The sequence below is a fragment of the Sparus aurata genome, chromosome 21 (assembly GCF_900880675.1).
Source record: "Sparus aurata chromosome 21, fSpaAur1.1, whole genome shotgun sequence".
NCBI classification, from domain to species: Eukaryota; Metazoa; Chordata; class Actinopteri; order Spariformes; family Sparidae; genus Sparus; species Sparus aurata.
Window position 1 is genome coordinate 25978144 of NC_044207.1, and position 25214 is coordinate 26003357.

General features: G+C 42.6%; 2 protein-coding genes across 4 annotated transcripts; both read right to left on the bottom strand.

Annotated features, from left to right (window-relative positions):
- Positions 1–350: 350 nt before the first annotated feature.
- Positions 351–15804, bottom strand: stk11 (serine/threonine kinase 11). Its single transcript, XM_030402764.1, has 11 exons — positions 15588–15804; positions 13777–14747; positions 7786–7869; positions 7512–7601; positions 7073–7205; positions 6602–6738; positions 5590–5717; positions 4326–4383; positions 4007–4200; positions 1925–2155; positions 351–1087 (listed from the first exon to the last, which is right to left on the bottom strand). Exons 2-10 carry the CDS (start codon positions 14058–14060, stop codon positions 1947–1949), a joined length of 1317 nt encoding a protein of 438 aa, XP_030258624.1. The 5' UTR covers positions 14061–14747; positions 15588–15804; the 3' UTR covers positions 351–1087; positions 1925–1946.
- A 1028-nt stretch (positions 15805–16832) lies between these two features.
- On the bottom strand, positions 16833–23808 carry sugp1 (SURP and G patch domain containing 1). Of its 3 annotated transcripts, none has more exons than XM_030403698.1 (14): positions 23656–23808; positions 22938–23106; positions 22679–22785; positions 22047–22295; positions 21766–21889; positions 21571–21671; positions 20385–20508; positions 19966–20294; positions 19734–19840; positions 19459–19636; positions 19229–19335; positions 17899–18044; positions 17518–17647; positions 16833–17377 (listed from the first exon to the last, which is right to left on the bottom strand). In XM_030403698.1, exons 1-14 carry the CDS (start codon positions 23672–23674, stop codon positions 17351–17353), a joined length of 1917 nt encoding a protein of 638 aa, XP_030259558.1. In that variant the 5' UTR covers positions 23675–23808; the 3' UTR covers positions 16833–17350. The 3 variants fall into 3 exon arrangements, with proteins under 3 accessions (XP_030259558.1, XP_030259559.1, XP_030259560.1); XM_030403699.1 differs by having other exon boundaries at positions 17178–17377; positions 22679–22782; XM_030403700.1 differs by having other exon boundaries at positions 17178–17377; positions 22938–23128; positions 23656–23765.
- Between the last annotated feature and the right edge of the window lie 1406 nt (positions 23809–25214).

The window sequence follows — 25214 nt, forward strand, 5'->3', positions numbered from 1 at the left end:
CCAGCGAGGGGCTGATGATGGGCCTGGCTGCGTAAGAGGGGGGCAGGGCTCCCGCTGATGTGATCGGCACAACAAAGAGCAGCGCCGGAGAACAGGCGACCGGGCGATTGTGACGGCACACCGCCTGCAGCCGAGCGGCACTGGCTCTTGATATTCTGGGGTGTCTGACTCTAAACTAGCTGCAGCCATCAGAGAAAGACGAGTGTAGCGTTCCCTTAAAAATCTAACCTTGTGAAGGACACTCAGATGATAAATCAACTAAAATCACGACGTAAACGACTGAGGTTGTTTCGCATTATAAAAATGTGCTCAAATCAAAAGTTGAACAGAAAAGATCATCCAACAAAACAGCCTGTTTGGGACATATTTTATATAAATAATAATTAAAAAATATTCATTGGAAAAAAGAAAAAGAAAAAAAACCTAAATGGAAATCATAAATCCCCAACAGGTCAGCGGTGGATCTCAAGGCTTCAGTCGATCAGTCTGTCAACAAACCAAGCATGTTCCCTTTCGTTCAGCTCTGTACAGCATGCAGTTTTATGTTGGTGGTAGTAGAGTACTATCATAATTATTCTCATCATAGATCTAAATATAGAATTATTCATAACTTTTGTCATTTTTTTTTCTCCTCTTTAATTTTTTTTACACATCACAATGTGTCTTAAAAACTGCCATTAGGGTTTCTGTAAAAACAAAGGTAGTCAAAGAAACAGAGGGTGGATGGGTTTGGGTGGGGGTACACGGGTGATGGTGTTCATAACGTCCGGTGCAACACTTGGCCCTCCTGAGAGGATGAGGGGATGGAGTGGGGCGATGACTCGATGACAGAGCTGGATGACAGGAGTTGAAAGAAAGAAAAAAAAAGAAGAAGAAGAAGAAGAAAAACACCATCTTCACAGCCAGTGCCTCAGTCTCAGAGCAAAAAGAACATTTCATGCTGTCCTCCTCCTCCCCGTCACTCATACCGCATCTTCAAAAGACTCTGCAGGCCAGTGGTCCAAGGGAGGTATGGGGGCATTAACGTCAGCAGGTTTCTCTCACAACCGTGAGGACTCCGGACATAGAAGGACGGGGACAGATCAACCTGAGAGGGACACAGACGGAGGACTGTAACAAGACATTTGGTGGATTTTTTGTTTCATCTCATCACACACACACATGAACAAGATTACAAGTTAAAAGCGTCGCGGGAATAAAACGAGAAAACTACTAATTGGAGCTGGTGCTGTTTTCTCACCCCGACAGAGTGAGAATGAGAGAGACAAACATCCCACAGCCCACTTCATCTCATCCAGGGTGAGTCATCGCCTGAACAAATTAATACACAGCATCTCCTCTGCAGTGCACCCATGACAAACAGCCTCACACTGCTCATGAGTGGTTCGTATGTGCGAGAGATTCAAAGAGCAAACTGTGGGTGGTAGCGGGAAAATGAGGAGGACGACCTGTTAAGTTTGTGTGTGTGTGTGTGTGCTCGCAGCAGAAATCTGCCCCACTTCGGTGCCTGAATTAGGGCCTCTGACGAGCCCCTGGATGGTTACAATCCTGACAAATCCTGACAGAGAACAGAAAAAAAGGAAACATGCTCCAAAACCAGACCAGTCCAGATCTAGTTTTGTGACTGTAAAGGAAACCGCCCATGTGTTTGCCTGGGGAGTGGTGGTGAGTCAGAGCACTGCTTGCTGAATATCAACACAAATCCTCTCCCCCTCCCTGGTTTCCTCTTCCTCGTGCTGCCCGATACTCATCTCCACATCTCTGTTCTGTTCTAACGCATTCTCATCTCATCCCTCTGATCTTTTCATCTGGATCGGCTGCACCTGTTCTCTTCTACATCTTTTTCCTCTTTCTACTGTGAAAAAAAAGGACGTCCTCTAAGCACAACTCGGCTGGAGTTTATGTCGGCAGTCTGCACACTCACCAGGTGGAGGAAGGGGAGGGGGTCATTGCTGTTTGCAGGTGGAGAGCTTGCGGATCTTGCTGGCTGTGGAGACTCCTTTACGTGAGGGGTTGGACGAAGAGGAGGATCGGCGCTCCGCTTTGGCCTTGCTGTTCAGAGTCCCGCCCTCTGTCCCGTTCACACAAACTGGCTTGGCTAGAGCTGGACTGTGGTCTGCGTGCCCCTGATCATGATCTTCCTCGGCCACTTGTCCTGCAGAAAAGAAAAAAGAAAAACACACCTCAGGATTGTGAATGCTGACTTGACAGTTGCTTTACTGAGCACGCATGAGGTAACCACAAGTTTACACTACGAGTGGTAACGTGGATGTGAATTACCACGGACCTGCTGCTGTGAAAACATGTTTATTTTAAGAGGGGACCTTTAAAAGCTAATTCGTCAGCATCAGCAGCAAAATGTCAGGCCAGGCAACCATGAGGAAAAACAAGAGGAACACTAACCTACAACAACAGGAAATCTGCAGAGTGAAAAACAGGCTCCAACCTTAATGTGACCTGTTCATTTCCAGTGAAGAGTGTGTGTGTGTGTGTGTGTGTGTGTGTGTAGCTGGAGCCATGAAAAAACTTGTATTGTGGCCCCACACTTCATAAACAGTAACACTCAGGGGGAATATTAACAGAGGTGAGATGTTGAGCAGAGAAACATCAGGTCAAGCTGTTGTTTCATTTATCATACGCTCCTTTATTTCATTCATTTGGAGCATCCTACGAGCGACAGTGCTCAGCATGTGTGGGAGTGAACCCTGGAAAACCATTCATACTCCCACACCAAAACCAATTTCAACCCGACTATTTTTAGATCACTTCATTCACATTCCACGGCTCCGTTTGGTTTCTATGTGGGGCACCACTTCTAGATACCCGACACAGACTGCAGCATTTATTATTACCGGCTGTTGCCTAGCAACAGATAAAGGATCTGAATTCTGTGGGGGGAAAAAGATAAAAGAAGAAGAGTTGGGAAACAAATTAAGTCGAATGGAAAAGATGCCGTCATTATCTGTTCACCCCAAAGTCACTGAACGCTCTGGAAAGGTTTGTTCACAGTTCAGGACGAGAAACATCTCTGCATTTTATAAAACTACATTACGGCCTGATGAGATGTCCATTATCAGTAATCGAGTTAAGTGTACAGTGGGTTTGAGAATGGGGACGTCATGTTTCTACAGAGATAACTGTCGTCAAGAAAAATAAGCAACAAGCATCTCTGAGAGTGATGCAGCTGAACAAACTGTCCATGTACGGAAAATGTTTGCCGTTAACTGCTGTTGCTTTTTTCACTTTCTAGTGAAGAACGGAAACTATAGTTTCATAGTTTTTATTAAGGCATTAGCTTAGTGTTGGTAAGCCACAACAGGCTTTCTGTAGGACTGAAGAGTTAACACTTAATAAGCCTTTACAAGTACCTAAACCAAACATTTCCAGACTACCAAAGCCTTTTATCATCAAATCTAAATTGTAACTAAATCATGCAGTTGCACAAAATTAGGTTTACAGAATTCCTTCACACCAACAGCAGTCAGTGTATGATGCCGCCCTTTTTTTTATTTTATTTTACCAGCTGTTCATATTAACTTTGACTGTATGTTTCTATCATGATTATCTTATGCTTGCTAATTATGATGCCAGGAGACAAGAATTAAGTATGACGTGGTGGTTTAATCTCTAATACTAAAATTAGTTTGGTTTACATGAGTGATTGTGCAGATGAGAATTCAGAAAGGAAGTGGTTTGATGTAGAACTGCAGCTGCAGTTTGAGCAAGTTACTCTGTAGCGCTGTGTAAAGTGTCCTCGGGTCTTGTGAAAGGCGCTATAGAAATCCAAGCCATTATCATTATTATCATAGGACAATGTTTCCTCTGTAGCGCATTTCTCAGAAAAACAATTCGGTGTCATCATACAAAAGGGGAAAGCAGCAGCCATTAATCCCCTGGATGTTAAAAAGAAAGAATAGAGGACAAACATAAACAATATAAAAGACATTTACTAATCACAATTTAAAAATTGAGGCCAACTATAAGAATGGCCAGAGCTGCTGCTTACCTGGCACTGTGAAGTCCTGAGTGTATATGATCTCGTCCTCTCCATCGTAGAGCTCGTCGTCGTCCTCCTCGGTGTAGCCGTGCAGATCCTCCAGGTAGGGCACCACCGTCATACTCCGCCAAGGATCCCTGCTCTCAGCGCTGGCAGGGATCGGCACGGGGGGCTCAGACGGAGGATGTTTCTTACGCACCCAGCTGGAAGGGACCGAAAGTGAGAGATCAGCCTGTAGCTAAGCTTTCTAAATGCTCACTGTAGGTCTATTTGTTTCTTTTACAAGTCTGAATATAAGATGTCTGATAGGATATACTAAATCACTCACTTGTGTTGTCTTATGTTCTGTATGGAGAACCTCTTTGCAGGGTCATACTCAAGCATTCCTGAAAAACAAACATTAAAAACGTCAATTGAATTGCAACCATTGCGATCAATTTCTCCACTCACGGCTCATTCTGTTAAGTGTTAAACATTAACTGGTGGCTACAGCAGTGAGAGGAAAAGCCGACAGCAGACAGACTCGTTCGAGAACTTTAATTAATGCGGGTAATAATCTCATTCATCACCGTGTGTCAAGGCATCCTGCAGAGCTCAAGGAGTCAATGAGGTACAGTAAGGAAACATCACTATGAGTAGCATAACAGCTGTAGCGATGTAATGAAGATTTTGTCCCTTAATTATAATTATGCGAGCTGAATGTGTGGGAAAAGCAGAATGTCAGCGTGATAAGGCAGCAGTGATGCAGCGCCTATCCACACCTAATAATGTAATTGTCTCCCAGCAGGCAGAGAGGGGCAGCATGCAGAGTGCTGATAGTAGTGCTGCGCCTGCTGAAGGACACCTTTTGTGGCACTGGGCTTATTTTAGACCATGTAATTATGGACCGACTATCTCTTAGGTGCTGCGTCATCACACACAGACGTCACACTCTCACACAAAATGGGGGGGGGGGGGGGGGGGGGGGGTGGAGGCCTGGTGAGTTATACCAGCACCAGAATGTGGCAGCATTTTTTCTCTATTTATGGTGAAACAATCAATTCACTGTGACTGAAGTGAGATAACAGATAAAGCTAGAACAGTAATCACTCAGCATCACGCAGGCGTTTGATTAGTCGCTCCAAACATAATCTCCCCGACATTCTTTTTGGATTTTACAGCCGTTCAGCCGATTATCGGTTTCACTATAAAAGACTCTCGACTGTTTCTTTTGTTTTTCGCGAGTCGCAGAAGCATTGCAGCATTCCACTCGGGAGAAGCAAAGCCTGACTATGAAGTGTTTAGTATTCCGCTGCTGGCCTCAGATCAATGGAAACTACGTCAACAGCTGGAGGGATTTCTACAGTTTGGAGGAAGCCTCGAATGCTGAGAAGTCACGGTGACTTTCGATGTCACAGCACCACCTAGTGGACGCACACAGGAAAGATCTTTATGTGGTTTATTACTGCTCTCCCTTTATATGCGACCAATTCCAGCTATTCTGCCTCCCTTTCTGTAAGGCAACACAAACTAAGAGCAAACCTCTTCACAACAGTCACTGGATTAAAACTACATTGCACCATGAATCGGTTCGGGTATGTAAGCACACTCACCTCGCAGCAGGTCTGACAGCAGGGGTCCACACTCCTCGGGAATAGTGTAGTCTCCTTTTCCAATGTTCTCAAATAGCTTATAGATGTTGTCCCCCTCGAACGGATACAGACTCGTTGTAATGTTGTATCTGAATGGATTTGAAGGGCAGTGAACAAATACTGTGAGTGAACCGCACACCAGCACACGGTTAATAGTTACGCATATTTAATGTTTCAAGTCCAGTTGCCTACGACATTAAATTTAGAATTACTGTGACCTTCACCAACATTTTCCATTACTAGTATAACTGTGCCAAGTGGAGCAAAGCTGCGACAGGAAAGACCTCCAAGCGGGCTGCAGTGACGTCTCACAACCGCAGCCAACCATTGATTACCCCCATAAAACAAGAATGTGTTGCCATTTATGAGATTCACGCCTGTGCAGGAGACCAAAGAGAAACCGCTTCTTCTTTTAAAGTGTCTTGGTGTTCAGCTCTCAGTACTTCTGTAGCTCCTAGCCGAATCTCTCCGTCTCTCCTTCATTCGCTTTGTCCTGCTTTTATCTCAGGAGTTGTGTCATGTTACTGCTGATGAAACCCCAAGATGTCCTGACTCTGATGTTTTAAAGTAAAAGCTTTTAAATAACTAAATAACGTGGGAATTTCATTGTGCAGACTTCAACGTCTTCATTGCAGAATTGGAATACATTTTCTAGCAGCGGTTCTTTGATAATACTGCAGGGAGGAGGAGTGTTCACAGCCACTCCTACGCCACTATTCAAGACAAGCGCATCTTTGGTTGAAGACGCACCATCAAACAGGCATTTCCCCAGTTGTGATGGAAATGCAAATCCCTGCTGTGCCGATTCAAGCCGGGCCAGCACATGCATATGGAGAAGCCCCATAACAAAGAGCCTTTTTCTCTACGACCACTTAGCAGATCTTCCTTTTTATAAGTGGGCCTTTAAAGTGGCATCAAATTTAAAGCATTCTCTCACTTTTAGGATTGAAGTTGTGAGACTGTAACTACTCACAGTGTTACTCCAGCAGACCAAATGTCCACTTTAAACCCTGAAAAGGTGTCCAGTCCGTTGGCGATCTCTGGAGGCTGGAAGGCCGGAGAGCCCTGACTGGTGCGACATGTGTCATCCTCTGCAAATGGGTGAAGGGCCTAAAAAAAGATAGAGCAAGTGAGATTAGTATGAATGTTAGCCCGTATTTCTCTGCATCTAAAACCAGAAATAAAAATCATGAGAACAGAACTGACAGACATGTTGATACATGGATAAAGGAATCCATGTGTACACAAAGAATATCAACGTATTGGAAGTAATAAGCAAATCTATCAACAATACTTTCAAATAAATAAATAAATAAATAAATAAATAAATCAATCAATCAATCAATCAATCAATCAATCAATCAATCAATCAATCAATCAATCAATCAATCAATCTCACAGGCCCCCAGAGGCCAAACACCAATATGCTGCAGTGTGAACTCACCTCTGCTACTCCCAGGTCGGAGATTTTAAGTGCCCCGTCTGTGGTCAGCAGCAGATTCCCTGGTTTAATGTCTTTGTGAACTATTCCCTGGCTGTGCAAATATTCAAGGCCATCTAAGAGTTGGCAAAAGTACCTGGAAAAAAAAAGAAAAAGAAAGGGATTGCTGATGCAATAAAAAAGGGGAATGGAAGTCTTCCACACAACAACAATCATCATGTCAAACAATTTATCACCGTGGTCAGAATAACATCCATCACTTAGTCACTTAGCTTGAGTGGCTTCCGAGCAATGACCGGACATTTATACATTCTATGGTCAGTTATTGAAACAGTAGAGGCCCTGCAGTCTTGGATCTAAACTTGGCTGCAGAGAGACTCATACTAAATATAGCAGAGAAAAAAAAGAGGGAGTGGAGAAGGAGAGAATAACAGAGACTTACCCGTGAGCTTGAAATACTGGAAACCTTTTTTCTGGGACGCTGTCCAGCATTTCTTGCATCCCACAAACGCAATACTCCATCACCATATACGTAAGTCAGGAGTCAAGGGGATTTGCCAAACCAAACAAACAGATCCTTTAATAAAGAGCCCATTATAAAGCTGATAAACATTTGGGCATAGAAACAACCCTCACAAACAACAACCCTTAGCGACTAAAACCATTAAATATCAAAAAACTAACTAATTCACACCCTGTTAGTGACTGAAGGATATATTTTCTGCTTCTCCTCATTGTAGAGCACGTCCACCAACTGAATCACATTCTTGTGTTGGAGTCTTCTTAGCAGCTGAATCTCCCTATAAATGGACACAAGAACAAAGAACATGCAAAAGGTGAACAAAGGGGCTGATATATAATTCAATACTGGCCCTGATCTGCTTTGAATGCAGGCCAAAGGCTTGTTGCCACACATCAGCTGAACGGCATCATATGGCACCGTAATGCACGAGCACACGGGTGTTATTGATTTCATTACTGGCATTTCTAATAATCTGTTGACCAGGAGTGATAACTGTTGGCAACTCAAATAATGTTGAGTGATTTCTCTTGATGTAAACTAGTATACACACACCAAATCAGTTAAATTAAGAGTAAAACAAATGAGAGACTCTTCTAATAAGATGAGTTGTAGAAAGCAGAATTGCTCTGGTGATACTGTAAGACTTGATATTGCCTGAGTGCAGCAGCAGTGAATTACAAAAGTCTTGTAAACGCCGATAACCTGACAGTTCACCCCTGCTACTCGAGGGGAGGAGGTTTAAATCACCAGCATGGCAGACCCAACCCAGGAGACTCCGCATTCATCAGAGAGCCGTGAGTGAGGACACTAATGAATTTGGATCTAGGTGGGAAGAGCACGATGTACAAACCACAGACTTCCCCAGACGTACAACCCATATCCAAACACGGAGGGAAAACTAAGGTTCTGTCTCTCAATTAGCGACGACAATCTGGTGATTAGATTCAAACATTCCCATTTGTCTCCCTGCCACATTCACATTACTGCCATCTAATGTAATCAGCAGCAATTACATTAACCCTTTTAAATTAAAACAATAAAGGCTATCACATACTATTCTCAATTACTTTCATCTAGGCATCGGACAGATTTGAAAATCCAGTATGTCTCTATAGTATAATCTCATGCAAAGACACACTTTCACTTTAGTTAAAATATTTTTAAGAAACACATTTTTTTCCTGCCTCAGATAGGATACACATTTTAATTTAGTGAACATCCTTTCTAATGCCAGGGAGCAGAGTTAGCTGGTGGTGACGGAGGTGGGAGGGCGAAGCTTGGAATCCATTACATTTCCACCCATTTAAGGTTTTGGACACTGAGTCATGTTGAGATTTTTCTTCCTTATAGACAATAAAATTCAGAATGACGGCGCTGCTAAAAAAATAATTTTCCTTCTCCATAGCATCACAGCTAGCAGCACCATGCCAGCTGACGCCGACGGTCCTGTATGACAGAATAAAATGTTGGTCTGTGAATATATCTAGAATCGGGAAGGTTAAAAACTTTAATAGATTTCTCCTCCAACCCTCCCATAAAAAAGTGATTTATTGTCTCATGCATTAACTGGTCAAAGCTATAAAAGGAGTGCGTCTGTGCTGAAGAGAAACAGAAATCTCACGGCTCCTACAGTGTTGAAACATCCTGTCTTCTTTTTACTTTGACACAATCTCACAAAAAACACTTTGGAGCTGTTCTGTCCCTTATCACCCCTTCAGTCTTTCTGCCTAATCCACAATTGTGCTTCTGACGAATGGACATTCTGGGTAGAGTCAGCTCCTCGCTTGCACACAGACACACAGAGTTACTGCTGCATCACTGTACTGATAAAAATAAAACCGCACTGTGATTAAAAACACGGCACGCATAATGAGCAGCCTCTTTTTAAAGATGTAAATCTAATGTTATTCAGCAAATGCAGATGACCTGTAGCAAACCAAGCCGCACCTGCATCACGGCTGGTATCCTTAAAACAAATCATAAAAGAGGCGGCGCCGCCACTGAGGCACAGTGACTGCTGCAGTCCATCTGCAGTCTCCGAGTTCAAATGTGCACCGTAGGACCTTGTGCGTTCAAGGCCTGCAGACTGCAGAGCTGAAAGGATTTCAGCACTCAGCGATATGGCAGCTACTCTGGCACATAGTGGCAACATAAACAACTGATCACAATCTGCACTGTGCTGCTCCAGAGTCTGTGTCTAGTTCAGTGTGCGTGTGTGTGTCCATGTGCGCTCCTGTCATTCCAAACAAGGGCACGGCATTCTTGGGCTGTTGCCGTAGAAACAGGAGTGGCATTGCTCAATCAATGCCAGTGTGAGCATGCTCATCCCCATGGCAACCCTGTAAAAGCAGGAAGTGTTTGGCGGACAGGAATGCTAAACAGGGGCTGGCTGGTTCAGGATGGGGGCTACTATGGCATCCACTCACAGACAGGCCTTCACAGGCTCCAGGATCCAGCTTCCTCAGGCTGGGAAACATAAGGCCTCGGCCAAGGGAGACAGATGTAGAAGCACCACAGGAAACACAGACAAATCAATTTCACACATCAAGGAGCACTGCTGTGGCATTATTAACGGACTGAGAAAACCATGCAGTCTACCACTGCAGCGCTGTGCTAAAAATATAAATACAGCTTGGATAAAAAGTAGAATTACCACCTCATGGTTGTCTGCTTATGCCATCCAGTCACATTGCAATTGACATCCATGTCTGTCTGAACTAATAAGATATGTAGTGAATACTTTAATAATAATGGAATAATTTCCGGTGAGAAACACGCTTTCTTGCCTCAAGAGGAGGAATACAGAGGACTGACAGAGTGCTTAGTTTCAGAGTGCAATGACGATCGCCTGAAGTTCAATATCAGCAAAACCAATGAGCTTGTGTCGGGCTACTGCTGTCTGTCGTGTTAGTACATTTTCTTGTATGTGTTCACATGCTTAACCAATAAGTTAATTTTTATAGAACACAAAGAAACTCAACTAAAACGAGGATGCTTCACAGGTGCGAAATCTGACAGCACGGGAGATCGCTACATCTCTGACATCACCTCAGCATCCAACCAAATGTGAAGAATGGTCACAAACTGATCCGACCCTGAGGAACAGCTCTGAATAGTGGCAGGAAAAGTTGACATTTCACCTTATGATTATCAAATGTTATCATTTAATCCAAGTCAACATTTGTGTGAGATTTTGGAAAGATCAGTATGTAAATTTCTAAGTTTTGGACAAAAACGTGTCTTGTGAGGTGCAACGGACCACCAAATCAAAAAAGTTCTTCCTTCAGTCCAAGCAGATATTTACGCCATATTTGAAAAAAGATTCCCCGAAGGCGTGCCTGAGATATCACGATCACGTTTTGGGACAGACAGGCGACCTGAAAACATAAAGCCTCTGGCCAGACCTGTCACCGGTGCGGTGGCTTAAAAACAACACAGCTTTGACAGGAAGAAAAGCGTGAACACCGCTCCAGAGGAGCCACACTGTCGCCCAGGGGAAGATAAAAATCATCCATCTTGAATGTTGGGGACAAATTCAGGACGACAGAATAAAAAAGGATTATTGTGTACGATTAACGTGTATGGCAACATGGCTGAGAACAGGCGGGACTGGGACTAGTTTTCCTATAAAGTTGCTCTCTGGCTGCTGTTCACTGCCTGGTATTCAACCCCTCATAAAATTATAGACTTTAAGTTTTCATCACCTTTGCGTGAGAACATGTTAGATTCCCCTGTGTCAGGAAATACAACCTTGAGTCTATGTTGATAGGTCAGAATCAGCTTTGTACATCTGAACCTGGCAGATTCTCATCACTGAATGTTGAAATGCTGCTCAACCTGTTAGACAACATGAGGACCGGGACTTCACGGTACGTTTTATATTGAGCCACACATTTTGATTTAGCAGAGGTGTTAGATATGACTCCTCCAGGACAATAATGTAGCTGTTTTAAAGTAATTCATGTGTAGCTATGGAGTCGTTTGTTTCCCTGGTTAAATCGCCAGGCATTTCTCCAATTTGCTATTTTAATTTTGCCTTCTACCTTCACTTCTGCCCAACACTAACCATCCACCAATTACTGTGCTAGATTTCTTTCAACAGTTGTAGCATGCACAGTATGCAGAATAACCCTGCTGCCTCTGAGAGGCCTCGTCAGAAGGATTTTAATGACTGTATCCAATGTCGTGCAATAGTCTAGATGTGAATATTTTTTAGGAACAAGACGTAAAGGAAAATGCACCTCTGGTTTCACAAATCTATATTATTTTTCATACGAAGACGCCATGTGGATTTGGTAAAACTTCAAACAAATCAAGTATTTTATAAATGGTAAACATTATGTGTTAACTGCATTTTCTGAATGTATTTTTTATTGTTGGGCCTTTTAGTAATTTGCAGTAAAGTTAGCTCTTTCAACACAAGATGTGTTTCAGCAGTCTGAAGAAACACACTTTAGTTTTATTCAATCTAACGTGTGAAACACACTTTGAATAACAGCTTGTGAGTCACACGTCTTAATGTGACCTGAAGCGTTGTTTTAGGCTTCAAGTCTATTTACTGACCCCAACTTCATCTTGTTAATAAATGTTGGATTGGACTGCTGGAGCTCTAAAAACACTTCTGAGTGCAGGGCAGTGTATGGTTAAAGGGATCCGCTGTATACGCTGATGGAGGACTGCAGCTGCTGCTGTCGAGCTGCTGACGGGCTGCTTTCAGTCCCAAATAATTCTCGACTAAGCAGAGAAAATATGGTATTTCTCAAAGTTCTTAAAGTTGTCAATCTTAGAATTGTTAACACAATATTCTGGACAGACTTCAGCAACGTCAGTCTGGACACCTGACAAACACAAGCAACTGCAAACCTCAACAAAATTATTCTTACTGAGCCGTCACCACGGTCTTTTCATCCTTCTCGTGCTGCCGTTTTTACCGCGGCCTAAAAACACGCCATCTTGCTGCTCGTCTTTCTCTGTGCGAACTCGTTTTGACAGTTTTCTAAAAGCTTCCTCTATAATTAGCACAGGCCCACAGCGAAAGACTGGAGTAATATTTAATAAACTACTGTGTGATTAAAACTTCTGATACTCATCAGGAAACTGGGGGTGCAGAAAAAAAAAGTTTGAGTATAAAGACATGACAGCCAAATCACAGAGTCATTAAGACGCTTCCTCTAGTGAAGACCCAGCTGTGTCAGCCAAGTTTATCTCAACCTTCATCGATTACAGCAGCTACATTTCTGGTCCAAGTGATGCTTTCAAAGCTGGGTCATTGCAAAATGTTGATGATGACTCATTCGTGTAAGTGCACGTAAAGACTATGAAGTGTGTCCTGCTCTTTGTCAGATTATGATTTCTCCACGTTGATATTGTGACACAGCTCCACATCTGTGAGTAAAGGCTGAGACTGGTCACGTTCTCACATAAGTGTCACAGCTATCACTACAAATTATCATCTCATTTGTTTGAATAAGAACTAAACCTCAACACTTTTGAGTACCAACTGAATGGCATCTGCTGCGATGAGGGCTGAAAGCTGTCCAGTGACACAGAGACGCAGTGATGCTCGTCAAACCTGCTTAAGATATGAAACCTTCAATCAGAATATGTCAGAAATGAAATGTAAAGTGTAAAGTTGAGTTCTGCTGTGTAGAATGCAAGTCATCAAAACTGCATTAGTTTGGTTCTGGCACTGAAACGTGGCCATTGTTGCCATTTTTCCTGAGCACGAAAAGCACATCATGTGTCAAAATAGGAAAAGGCAAAAAAATCACCCTACCAATTATCATAAATATTAGTGGAAATTGAAATATTTGAACTGCAGGTCACAGTCCTGTTCAGCACAGAGAGTGATGGTTTAATAGAGAGTAGAACAGCCATGAAGGGCCACTGAGGGATCAGTCATGTGAAATCGTGTTGACAGTTGTCAGATTCATTTAAATTTCAGTGGGGCGATTCAAATTAATTATCTCCTATTACGATCAAGGATTACAGTCAAGCCAATGCTATTGAATCTAAGGAGGATAACTGACTGTGCCTAACTGAGAGAGCCCTGCAACGTACCATGCATGAATCACAGTGTACAGGTGAGAAGTGAGTGACACTGGTGTTATGACTTGGACTGTCAGGGTGAACAGGAAAGTGGGTGATAAAGGGTTTAAACAAAGGGGGAAAAAAAAACACTTACTTTTTCACATTGGCTTCTCCATTAGGAATCCTCCTCAGCTTCTTCTTCTTCAGTATTTTTACAGCCCTGCGACAAAGTGTCTCTGAGTCCAGCATCTCTTTCACTTTGCCATAAGATCCCTCCCCGAGCAGGTCTCCCATCAAGTACTTTCCTATCAGCTTTGCCCTCTTCCTCCGGGGCTGGTAGATCACCTCTGTAGAGTCAATGCGGTGAATGAAGGTATCCATCTCCATCAGTTCATTTTCATTTAGATAGTCAAGATGATGCAACTCGCCGGTACTCATGGCTGATAGTTCAGCCTCTGCAGCTTAAGCCTCTTGTGCAAATATATTTGCAAATAGCTTTAATTGCTGCTGGAGAGTAAATCCACCAGGAGCCTCGCAGCTCTGAGCCGAGTATTTTAATTCCACAAGATGGAATACAGGTGAATTACAAAATACTGAACATGGGAGAGCGAGTAATCAGGCCTGAGAGCTGAGGGATGAGGTGAGGGATCAATCCCACTTTGTAAACATTAGGGCTCTTTTTTACTCAAGAGGTGCAAAGAGATGTGACAACTTGTTGGGTCCAGTGCCAAGTTAGTGCTTTATACTGTACATTTTTTTTTTTTACTACATCAGTGACAAGTGCAGGTGAACAGAAATTAGAAAATTTGGATTCTAAAATTGTTAGTCCTCTCCGCTTAACTCTAGATCATAGATAGATGGATTTAATACCATAAAGCCTCAAGTAGAGGCAAACAGTCCTGGTTCAAGCCCATGCAGCACAGCATTTCTGTCACAGGTCCATGCTTCACAGCATCGCTTTCCTCAGGACTCATATGTGAACAGCTGAACCGAATCAATGCACAGATATAAAGCCAAGTGCATGCAGCAGTGTCAGCCTGGCTCCCGGAGGTCGCCTGAGCCATCCAATGTGTCCAACCGTCCTCAGGTGTCCTCCATGCCACCACGGTCCTTGCTGTGTGGTTCCTAAAAAAACAAAAAGTGATTCAAACATTAATTTAAAAATAAATGGACAGCTGAACCAAGTCTGCACTCTTGGTAAACAATCTGTCAAGACATCAACACTTGACCGGTTAACCTTACTGGGTTTCAATTCTGCTTTAAAAAGGTTCAAATCGTACATGAAGGCACCATCATTGATACTAGAACATTTAAAGCACATTGGCTTTAATAAACGGAGCAGTCTGTATGTTAGAATTTACACTGCTCAGTTCTAACATGCATTTCTGACAGTGTTGACTACTAGCTAGCTGACAGGCTAAAATTGCACGTCTGCTTGAATGAACTAAGCTAGCTTGCCAGCATTAACTCACTTTGTAGCTCCTCTGCGTGCAGACCTTCGTCCACCACTGCAAATTATAACCTCAAAAAGCCTGCTTGAAAACAGCGGCGACTAATGTATTATAGATGTGGACTAACAGCGAACACATGGGGAGGATACCCGAAACGTCGTCACACAACTGTGGCTAACAGTGCCTGTGCAGCGACAGCTAGCCAACTTTGCTTTCCTGACGTTTAGATTAGCGTTAGCGAACTTCAGCTCATTTACCGGTGGAGCACAGGCAGCATATAGGCGACGGGCATTGTTTTCTTAGTGTGCAGCATTTTTGCTTACCTAAAAACGAAACCGAGAATCAGCTCTAAAATCCAAAACCAACCCGCGACACCGGAGAAACAAACCACATCCAGTCAGCTAACGCAAGCTAGCCGGAGTTGCGATCGCTAGCAAGCCGTTCAGATTCCAATGTATATTGCTAGCTAGCTAGTTAACAAGCTAACTAGTTAACTCCTCGCACCGGGTCTCACCTCAAATCCACATGAATCTCGTCTCCGTTAGCAAGGTTTGATTTCCTCTCCGTGCACCCGTCCTCGGTGAGGATGAAAATCCCCTCGGCTTCAGCAGGATATCAGCTGAATTCTCTGACTCTTCGTGTTACTCTTGCCACTCAGGTTGTCGCCATCTTGTTTACCTCCCCCCCCAGAACTCCGCGCGGACAGCCCATACGTTAATGCGTCAAATCAAACTTTCTCGTCCTCCTCCCACACACACACACACACACACACCGAGAGTCCAACAGAACCGACAAGAGGGTCAGAGAAATGTATATAGGAATTAAAGGGATATTAACAGAACTCTTGACACATTTGCTGTACTTCATCCTCAAGGTGTTTCTTAATAATCACTGATTTATTACGTCACCTTTCACCTTTATAGGCATGAAACTTTTTTTCTCACAATGCTCTGAGTCTGACATTAAAAGAAAAATACAAAATATTATTTATAATGCTCTCTAAATATGTTGGATCCTAATAATCGATGTGTCCACAAGTCAGTCGATTAAGAGAACCTGAGCACTATTTTGCATCTCAACAATAATAATCAATACAACAGGTGCGTGTCTCTCCTGTGCCCGCCCGCTAACTGCTCCTCTACCTGTGCAGAGTCTCTGCTGTGATGTGTGACTTCATGACCGACAGAAAGTGAGAGTGAAACAGAACTGCTCTATCTATTTGTAGTGAGATGAAAGGTAACAGTGTGAACATGCATTCATATGCGCTTTGCATGAAATTCAACTTGTACTTTCCAGCAGCAATATATTGTGATGCTAATTTGTAATACAATACAATGCCTGGCTCATGGGTCAAACAGGGTCAACTCCAACCATGTCACTAGCCACCCTGTGCCTTGGTTTAGCTCCTGCTGTGGCTTAAGTTGCGTCTGACTGAGTGGCCAACACCAGACCGTCTCTCTTGCTTAGCTGGGATTTTGAAGTTATATTTATCCCGTGTAAACCCCCCTGGGAATGGCAAGCTGAAGGTCTGATTTCACTGATCTGTCACCCTCCTCATCGCAGACCGCTTCGGCCTGGTCAACTCGACTCGGTGACCTCCTGCTGTTCAGAGCCACACAGAAATGAACACCGATGGCAGTTACAACATGATTGGAAGAGAACCTGCACACAGTGTACCGTTAACAAGGTGAGCTCAACTTAGCTCCTAATAAACAGTGAATAAACACATCGGTGCAGCAGACATATCTGTGACTCCTCATTTCAGTAAGATGCATTTTGTTTTTATTGTGAACACTGATGGTTGGAGTGAAAGGAAGCAAAAATTAGTTACAGCACAATGAGGAAAGTTATGCAGGAATTATACAGAAACTTTTGTACGAATACATAACAGTGTTATTTAGTCAGGTCTGTAATGTCGTCCAAGGCTTTGACAGCCAACATAATGTGAACACGAGCTAAACAGAGGAATCAAATGTAGAAGTCAGACAGTGCAGGTCGATATATCTAAAAGGAGTTACAGTATTTAAACTGAAATGTAACAAAACTGTGGTTCCATTATTGAAAGACAATACTTGTATTTTTTTCCAATCCAAATTAAATCTCAAACAAGAGGGATCGTCTACCGAGCGTTCTACTTCGTCTCCACACACACTTAAAATCTTAAAATGTCTATTGTGCAACAGTGTCCGTGCTTCAACCGAGCACGGCCGTGACAGCTGCAAAAAAAACAGCTTTTAATTTATGATCAACAAGGATAAACAAAAACAGTCGTCTACATTAGTAATATGGTCTCCGTGGATTATTCTGTGGAAACACAAACGAAACGCCGGATTAAATTCAAATACTTTAACAAAGGAGAACAATGAGTGTAGATTTTTACAGTCTATGAACATCAGCAAACAAACATGTCATACAATCAGTAAACAATATGAAACAGAGGTTACCAGTGGGTTGGGTCTGAAGCGGTAAGCGAGCATCATCCTCTTTCTGTAAGCGTCGTATTCATCGTCGTTTTTTGTGAGCTCGGCCGGACGCTCGATTCCGAACCCTGCTCCGTTCATAGCTGTTGTTCCCCTGGAGTGAGACAGAGAGACGGACAATTAGCTTCTCTTCTAATCTCAGTCTGGTAGTTTCAGCGCAGAGCGTAAGTGTTGCTCTCTGGCTTGTAGAAAAAAATCACGGGTTAAGATTAAGAAGGACATTGTTAGTGGAAATAAAAACTCAAATTGTGCCTGTTGTGTACAGACTGCACTCAAAAAAACACTTGATTTGGTATATTTTCTCACATGACTCAAAGAAAAGCAAATGTATGAAGATGTACTCACTTGTTGACAGGGGCCTTGATTCCCTGTCCATCACTGCCGAGGCCTTCGCCCTCCTTCCAGCCCATCTTCATAAGCATCCGGAAACCAAGATTCTCCACCGTCAACTTAAACTCTTTGTATTCTGAGTAGTCCGGGTCCCGACCCTCCTGCAAGTCAAGAAGATTCAAGTTGTGCATTCAGACTTTTAACACTTTAAAGTTGCGTAATTCCACCGTCTCAAACTCTGTACCTTCTCAGAAATACTTTGCTTCAATACAACTTTATCTTTTTCTCTTTGTGTCTTCTATTTATGTTGTAGAATAACATTTCAGTCGGATCTGACTGACCGAGAGGGAAGTTGGGGAGATTATTGATCATTGATTTAGCATGGATGAGGCAGGATTTTCATCTTTTAATTGATTTAACTTGAAGAAAATAGACAGACTGCTTGATATCTGATTGTGTTTAGTACAGAAGAGTTGGTGTGTCTCTATATTCCTCCATACTGGTGGTCTTCACTCAGTACAACCAGCAAAAACTAACTAACTAACTTATTTTTACTATTTAATTCCCAGAAAGGCTTTTCTCTTTATTTTAATATACTCAAATGCTATGTTGTGTGGCATTTAACAATTACATACTGGGTCCTTTGTGACTGCTGACTTTCCAATAACTTCTCGTGAGTCTGGCTGTAAATTTTCATTACACAAGAAATCTCTATGGACACACCGTGCTGTTTTCAGCTATTAAAAGGGGGGAAAAAAAGTGTGGTTTCCACAACAGTGCCAAATTGAATTTAACAGACTTTCAAATAAACAAGTGGCAATTACAGTCTCCTCCTGGGGATCCCTCTGGAGGAGCTAAAAGAATTTGCAGGAAAAAAAGGGGAAAAGACACATCGGAGTTGCTCTGCTAGCTTTTGCCACAGTGCCCCTGACCCTGAGGAGCAGCCTGACAACACAGGCATGGATGGATGATTACAATCCTGTTTACAGACATTGTGACTGACCTTAGTTCTACTAAATTATGCATGGCCTTCCAGTGGAAAAGCACGCATTTAATGGCTTATAGTTACTGCAAATTCCACTGAAGATGCAAGCAACAAGTTTAACAGTTCTCTGAGGAGACTGTGCTGATAATTGCTTATGTTCTCTGTACACAACAAGCCTCTTAAAAACACATTATAAACATTTAATGAGCCGTGGGACATCTGAAAAACGTTATTTACATTAGTTCGGAGCGTTCATCTCTAAAACTGAGATTAATGGATAAGGGCAATCCTACTGCTGGTACATCAGCACATTCCTTCCATATTTGGCTCGGGAACAAGTGAATTCAGAGGGAAACTGACCTTGAGCGCCTTGAAGGTCTCCATGAACTTATCCAGCTCCTCAGGAGGCAGGAAGTCACCAATAAAGTGTTTCCCTTTGCCCATTTCTGTCAGGGATTCTGCCCACTCTGGAAAAGTACAGACAAGACGGTTTAAAAAAAAAACAAAAAACAAACAAACAGTCACTTTACCTTGATGAGAGCTGATTATGAAGCACCGACAGCTGCTAGTGTAGCAGAAGCGTGCTTTACCTCGAGTCTTCTCCATTTCCATCTTTCGGAGGCGATGCTCCCAGGTGCCTGCCATCTGGTCCACCTCTTCATCACTGTCGTACTCGTGTTGGTGGTCTCTGATGGCCTTCTCCCACATCTGCTGCATCTCTGCCATCGCACGCTTGTGCTTCATGATCATGTCGTACATCTCTTGCATCTACACACACAGTGAGCAACACATTTACTGATTACTGATGAAACAGCAGTACAGATAACTTTAACTCAATGAATGTATTTGGTTGCCATTTTCATACGTCTTGTTGTTCTTTGAGTTGTTTCTTCTGGTCCTCTGATAGTTCGGTCACTCCTACCAGTCCATGAGGCTTCCCCTTCTTATAGCCGAGACCTCTGAGCTCCTGAGCTGAAACAGACATCACCACCAACCTTTTATATTCATAGATTCATTGTTGGATCAGCTGACAGTGTGGCCAAAATGACAAATTAAAATGTGATTTAAAAAACTAAGTAATGTTAGCAGTTTAGTACCAGAGAGAGAGGGAGTGTTGGGATCCGGAACAGTGAGCTCTTGAGGGATAACGATGGGAGGAATGGGCAATTCGACTTTGTCATCCTCGGACCCCCATCTACTCTTCCTCTTCCGTTTGACAGGCGGAGTCTCTCCCTCTTGAATGTGGGGTGGAGGAGCGTGGTTCACCGGTGGAGGGATTCCCAATAATGGCGGCGCAGCTGGTCGATGGAGGTCTCTCCCTGACTCAGCTGCTGGAGGTGAAGAGCTCTGGGACGCTGCAGCACGACACTCCTGTACTTTCTCTTTGTAGAAGCGGAAGGCTGGACTTTGCTGGTCATATAAGAAACTGAAGAAGGACAGAAGATATTTTGTGTGAGGTAAATGACAGAGAAATAAAGTGAAGATCAGAAACAGAGTCACATACACAGCGACTGACCTGAAGGCAGGGTTGTCTCGATTGCGCTCAGCAGCGAGGGCTTCCACCTCGGGACCACCGTCAGCCACAAACCTGGCCAGCTTCTCAGCCACCTGCTGGGTTTCCGCATCCACTGGGGGGGAGACTTTAAGCAGCCTATCAGTACTGGGACTCAATTCACACTCTACTACTGTACCGTACTCAACTGGCCCTCACACACCACCAGTCTAGAGCCAATAGGGGATAAGAGGAGGAAGGAGCAAGGAGGGACAGGGGTGGTGAATAGGGAACTGTATGGATGTGAGGCTTTTACTGTAACAAATGAAAACCATATAAAGCCCACAGAAACTACAGCACATACAGCGTGAATTTCCTTTCATCATGTTAAAGGTTATGATTATAATCTTTACTCTGTTTTCAAAATCCTAATAAAACTTAATTAGGAAAAACTAAGGCAAGATGTGTATTAACAGATTAGTGTAGATCATAATTGAAAATTAAAAGTGGCTATAGTAAAGTACGTTATTTGCAGCTTTTAAAGTCGAATGCAAAACCAAATGTGGTTTACAAAAATACCAGCGAATAAACTGAAGAAGCCACGTCCTGTACATTCACAGCCATAAATAACAAACAGTTTGATGGTGAACCAGATTAGCACCTTGACTTGAAATTATCTTTGTATAACAGTTAGTGTCTGTCAGAATGCAACTGAATATTTCCATCAATAACAGTTTAACTCAAGTTAAAGACAACAAAGACAGATCACATGCAGGGTTTCTACAGGTTTCAACAAATTAAAACCCTTTTTCAGATCATGAATGCAACAGAAGACCTATTTTGTGTCCATACCAGCAAAAAACATTACTAAGGATATGTATATGTATATGTATTTCATACAAGCTTCAGAAACCCTGCATATGAACAGGCTGTTACAATTTAATGAAGAATACAATAAGTAATTCTTCTAGCAAAGCCATCAGGTGAAAGTCTCCAGTTAACAGCCAATGTTGAACTGGTCCTTTGCTCCTGTTGTTTTCATTTAATGTCACATTTAGTCTGGTTTATAAGACTACACTGTGACTATTGACTGACATGGGGTTTGACAGGCTGTGACATACTGTCTTCCTCTTTTGCAAAATTTCTGAGAGGGAAAGCAAGACAAACACAACAGTGACAGAAGACTGAGTGTGAGAAGAGAGAAACTCACCATTATCTGATGTATTCTCAGGTCTTAGAAAATCCTTTCTCAATCGTGCAACTCTTTTTTTGTAGTAGAGATACTCCATGCTGTTCTCGTCATATAAAAACCTGAAAGGCAAAGAAAGTATTTGAAATCAAATGAGTTTTAAAATACTGCGCTTGCAAATACATTTAGAAGAGCTAAACCATCCTTTGAACTTACATGAAAACAGGATTGTCCTTGTAGTCCTCCTTGGCTTTCCTCTCCAGCTCAGGTCCTCCCTCCGCCACAAAAGAAGCCATCTTGTCGATAATGAGTCTGGTGTCTGAATCCTCTGGGGGAGAGACTTTAAGCAGGCTATGAGTACATTTACTCTAAGGGCACCTATGACAAAATGCCAGTCACAAGGCATCTGTGCCACTGGAGTAGGCAGAAGATGCACTGAATTGTCCAAGCCATTGAGTTGTCCAGAGATACACTGAAAAACACAGGCCTTGAATTACCTTTCATCTCTAAGAATTTGGAGTAATCAGCCTCTCCTTCTTCATCTTCACCATCCGGAGAACAAAACACACTCGGTCTCTGGCTGAGAACAGGATTCTTCTTGGACTGTGAGTAGTTCTTGAACTGACTGAGCATGCTACTGACACCGAGGCCGGGCCGCTTGCCCACAAGGATGCTCTTCTTTTGAAGCGCATTTCCTCCTGGTGATGAAGCTGAGGGTGAGGAAGTTTTGGTATCACTAGCTGAACCTAGAAAGAGCACAAAAGACACACATTTAAAGTATCTAGCACAAGCCTTCAGGTAAATGCAACTGTAATTTTGCAAAAGACAATAAGGCTTCTTCCTCAAAAAGTACAACTGGCAGTTAACCATCGCAAGAAAGTAGCGTTCACAGTCCCTATTCGAATGCCTTCGGTCAAGATGTCCTTTGTCCAAGACTGTACAGCCGTCAAGGATTTTCTGCAGACAGCTTGGAGCCACTTTATCTGTCTTCAATGTGAGCCAATACAACAAGGTCACAGCTATTATTCAGAGTTCCTATTGCTGTACGTAATTTCACAATCCAGCATCGCTGTGATAATACCCCTGACTGTAACCTTTTGTTCAAAACTGTGTGGATCAAGGTACTAACCAGACACATTGTTGGGTTTGTCCTTCTGCATCTTCATGAACTGCTGTAAGAAGCTCCCATCGTTCACAAATTTGTTTGACGAAGGTCCTTGAAGAGTGGGAGAACTACTGAGATCAGAGAAGACAAAGTATCAATTATAATTGGAGTTTGACGTTAGTGTCAAAGAAAACCTTCATGGATACTGACTGACAGCACCAGGCATTACACCATATTTTTTTGCGTCAGTGCCATGATAGCAGATCCAAAAGTATATTGTTACCTGGGGGGCAGGGGTTTGCTTGGGGTTTGCATATTCATTTTGGCTTTCTCTGCCATTCTGGCCTCAATCTCCATCTTCTTCTGAGCTATCAGCTTCTCTTGACGGAGAATATTCATGTTCATCTTGTTTTTCTGTGGCTGGCCAGGCTTGGGCTTCCATCCTCCTCGCCCTAAAAAATATAAGAGGGATAACTGGAATATATGAAAACAATACGCATGTTATAAAGCATTGTATCTGGAAGTTGCTGCTTCAAAATACACACTTTCTGATGTCCTATTAAATGCCCCACGCAGTTATTAGATATTAGTAGGGTTAAGCTTATACTTTGTATTGCATACCAGCATATCAGAGTGCTTCTCTGAACCGGACATACACTGTTACAGTAGCTATACAGGGTTACTTTTGGCAGCCGTTACGACTTTTAGTTAACTGAATGTGGAAAAGCACTTGAAGGAAATGTGGGTATTGGTGAAGTACATTTAATGCAAAGCGTGCCGTTGATTAATACGTTACATATCTAGTAACTTCCACAAGAGCTAACCATTAGCTATGGCTGTAGGCTAGTTATGCCAGCAAGCTAACCTAGCTGACCAACGGCTACACAAGTTAGCTAGTTTACGTTAACCGATATCCTGGCTAAATGTAGTGTTTAGGCTACTGAGTGTAGGTGCGACAAATTTAGCCTTAGCATCTCGGTAAATCAACATTAAATATGTACCTGGGTCGCTAGACTCCATGGCGTAGCTGGGTTAAAATATATTTCGAAAACAACGCTAACGGACTACAATAAGGCCTTCAGCTGCCTGCTACCGCAGTAGCTGCGATATGAGAGCAGCTCAGACGAGAAGCTCGCAGAAGCAATGACAAGACTTCCGGTCGCAGCGTCTTCAGAATAAAAGCATCACCTCTGTTTAGATTATGATCTCTGCAAATCCACAGTATCTCAGACATGAACCAAAAACACCACAGTGTTGCACAAAAGCGAAATGAATGTGAAAAATCACAGGTCACAGATCCGAGGCTCAATCCAGTGTACATTACATTGTTACATTCAAGTAATTACTTGTACAATGTAATGCAATCCAGCACAATAGTCCTGTCTAAATCATCAGTGTAGTTGTGTTGTCAAGATGTTGAACACGGCGTGCTCAGAATGACACCCCTATACTTTAACTTTAAACGTAAAAAAATAATGATATTGCAGGGGTAATGACTTGGATAAGATTAAACTGAATAAACTGGCAACTCAAACCAAATATAGCAAAACATGCTCGAGGACTGTACCTTCATCACAGTCTGCAACTGGACCCCAGACAGTTCAATTGGCAGTCACACCTCCGGAAAACACAGGAGCACCCCATGGCTGTGTTCTCAGCTCCCTCCTGTTCACACTGTACACCCATGATTGCACTCCCAGACATCAGGATAACTTGGTTGTGAAGTATGTGTCAAATATTTTTTGTAATTTTCTGCCTTAAGGACACCTTCCTTAAAATGATGAATAACATTTTTTGCGTTGTGACTCATAGATTATGAATGTAAGATGTAAGGTAAATGGTAAAACATGACACGCTTTTTAAATCCAGTCACTTGATAATTTATCAATACGTTTTTCATCTTAAACCCATTTGTACCCTTGTATACACTATTTTTTGGAAATCATAGCAATGTCTGAATGTGAATGTCAGTTATGAATGTCTGAAAATTAGATAGATAGATAGATAGATAGATAGATAGATAGATAGATAGATAGATAGATAGATAGAATTACTTTAATGATCCCAGACAGGGAAATTATTTTGTTACAGCAGTAGTGGGTCCGCAAATAAAACACTTTGTACATAACATAAATAGAAGGCAATATATACATAGTGTATATATAAAATGCACAGTGTGCTATAAACAATAAACAATAACAATATATACAACAAAACAAAATGTGCAAAATATATTATAAACAATAATAATATATACAAACAGTAGAGAGACCAGAGTTCTCTGTCAGGCAGAGGTAAGAGAGTTGTTGTATAAAGTGATGGCTTGTTGCAGGAAAGATTTCCTGTATCTATAGCGAAGCTGAAGCAGCCTTCGGGAGAAGGTGCTCTGCTGTCTGACCAGTGTGAGTTGGAGAGGGTGGAGAGGATTATCCATGATGGATAACAGTTTTTTCATTGTCCTCCTCTCCACCACAGCCTCCAGAGTGTCCTGTTTGCAGCCAATCACAGAGCCAGCCTTCCTGATCAGTTTGTTGAGTCTGTTGAGTCTGTTGGTGTCGCC

Bases quoted from the DNA above. Each gene is read 5' to 3' on its own strand.
- sugp1 (XM_030403698.1), bottom strand. The intron at 21,672-21,765 runs GTAAGTTCAAAG...TTTGCCTTTCAG, and splicing joins AAGGACAATCCTGTTTTCAT to GTTTTTATATGACGAGAACA. The intron at 20,295-20,384 runs GTCAGTCGCTGT...GTCCTTCTTCAG, and splicing joins CGAGACAACCCTGCCTTCAG to TTTCTTATATGACCAGCAAA.
- stk11 (XM_030402764.1), bottom strand. From the start codon at position 14,060: ATGAGTACCGGCGAGTTGCATCATCTTGACTATCTAAATGAAAATGAA. The intron at 7,870-13,776 runs GTAAGTGTTTTT...GTCCATTTATAG, and splicing joins GGAGAAGCCAATGTGAAAAA to GGAGATTCAGCTGCTAAGAA. The intron at 6,739-7,072 runs GTGAGTTCACAC...ATCTTTTTTTAG, and splicing joins CCGACCTGGGAGTAGCAGAG to GCCCTTCACCCATTTGCAGA.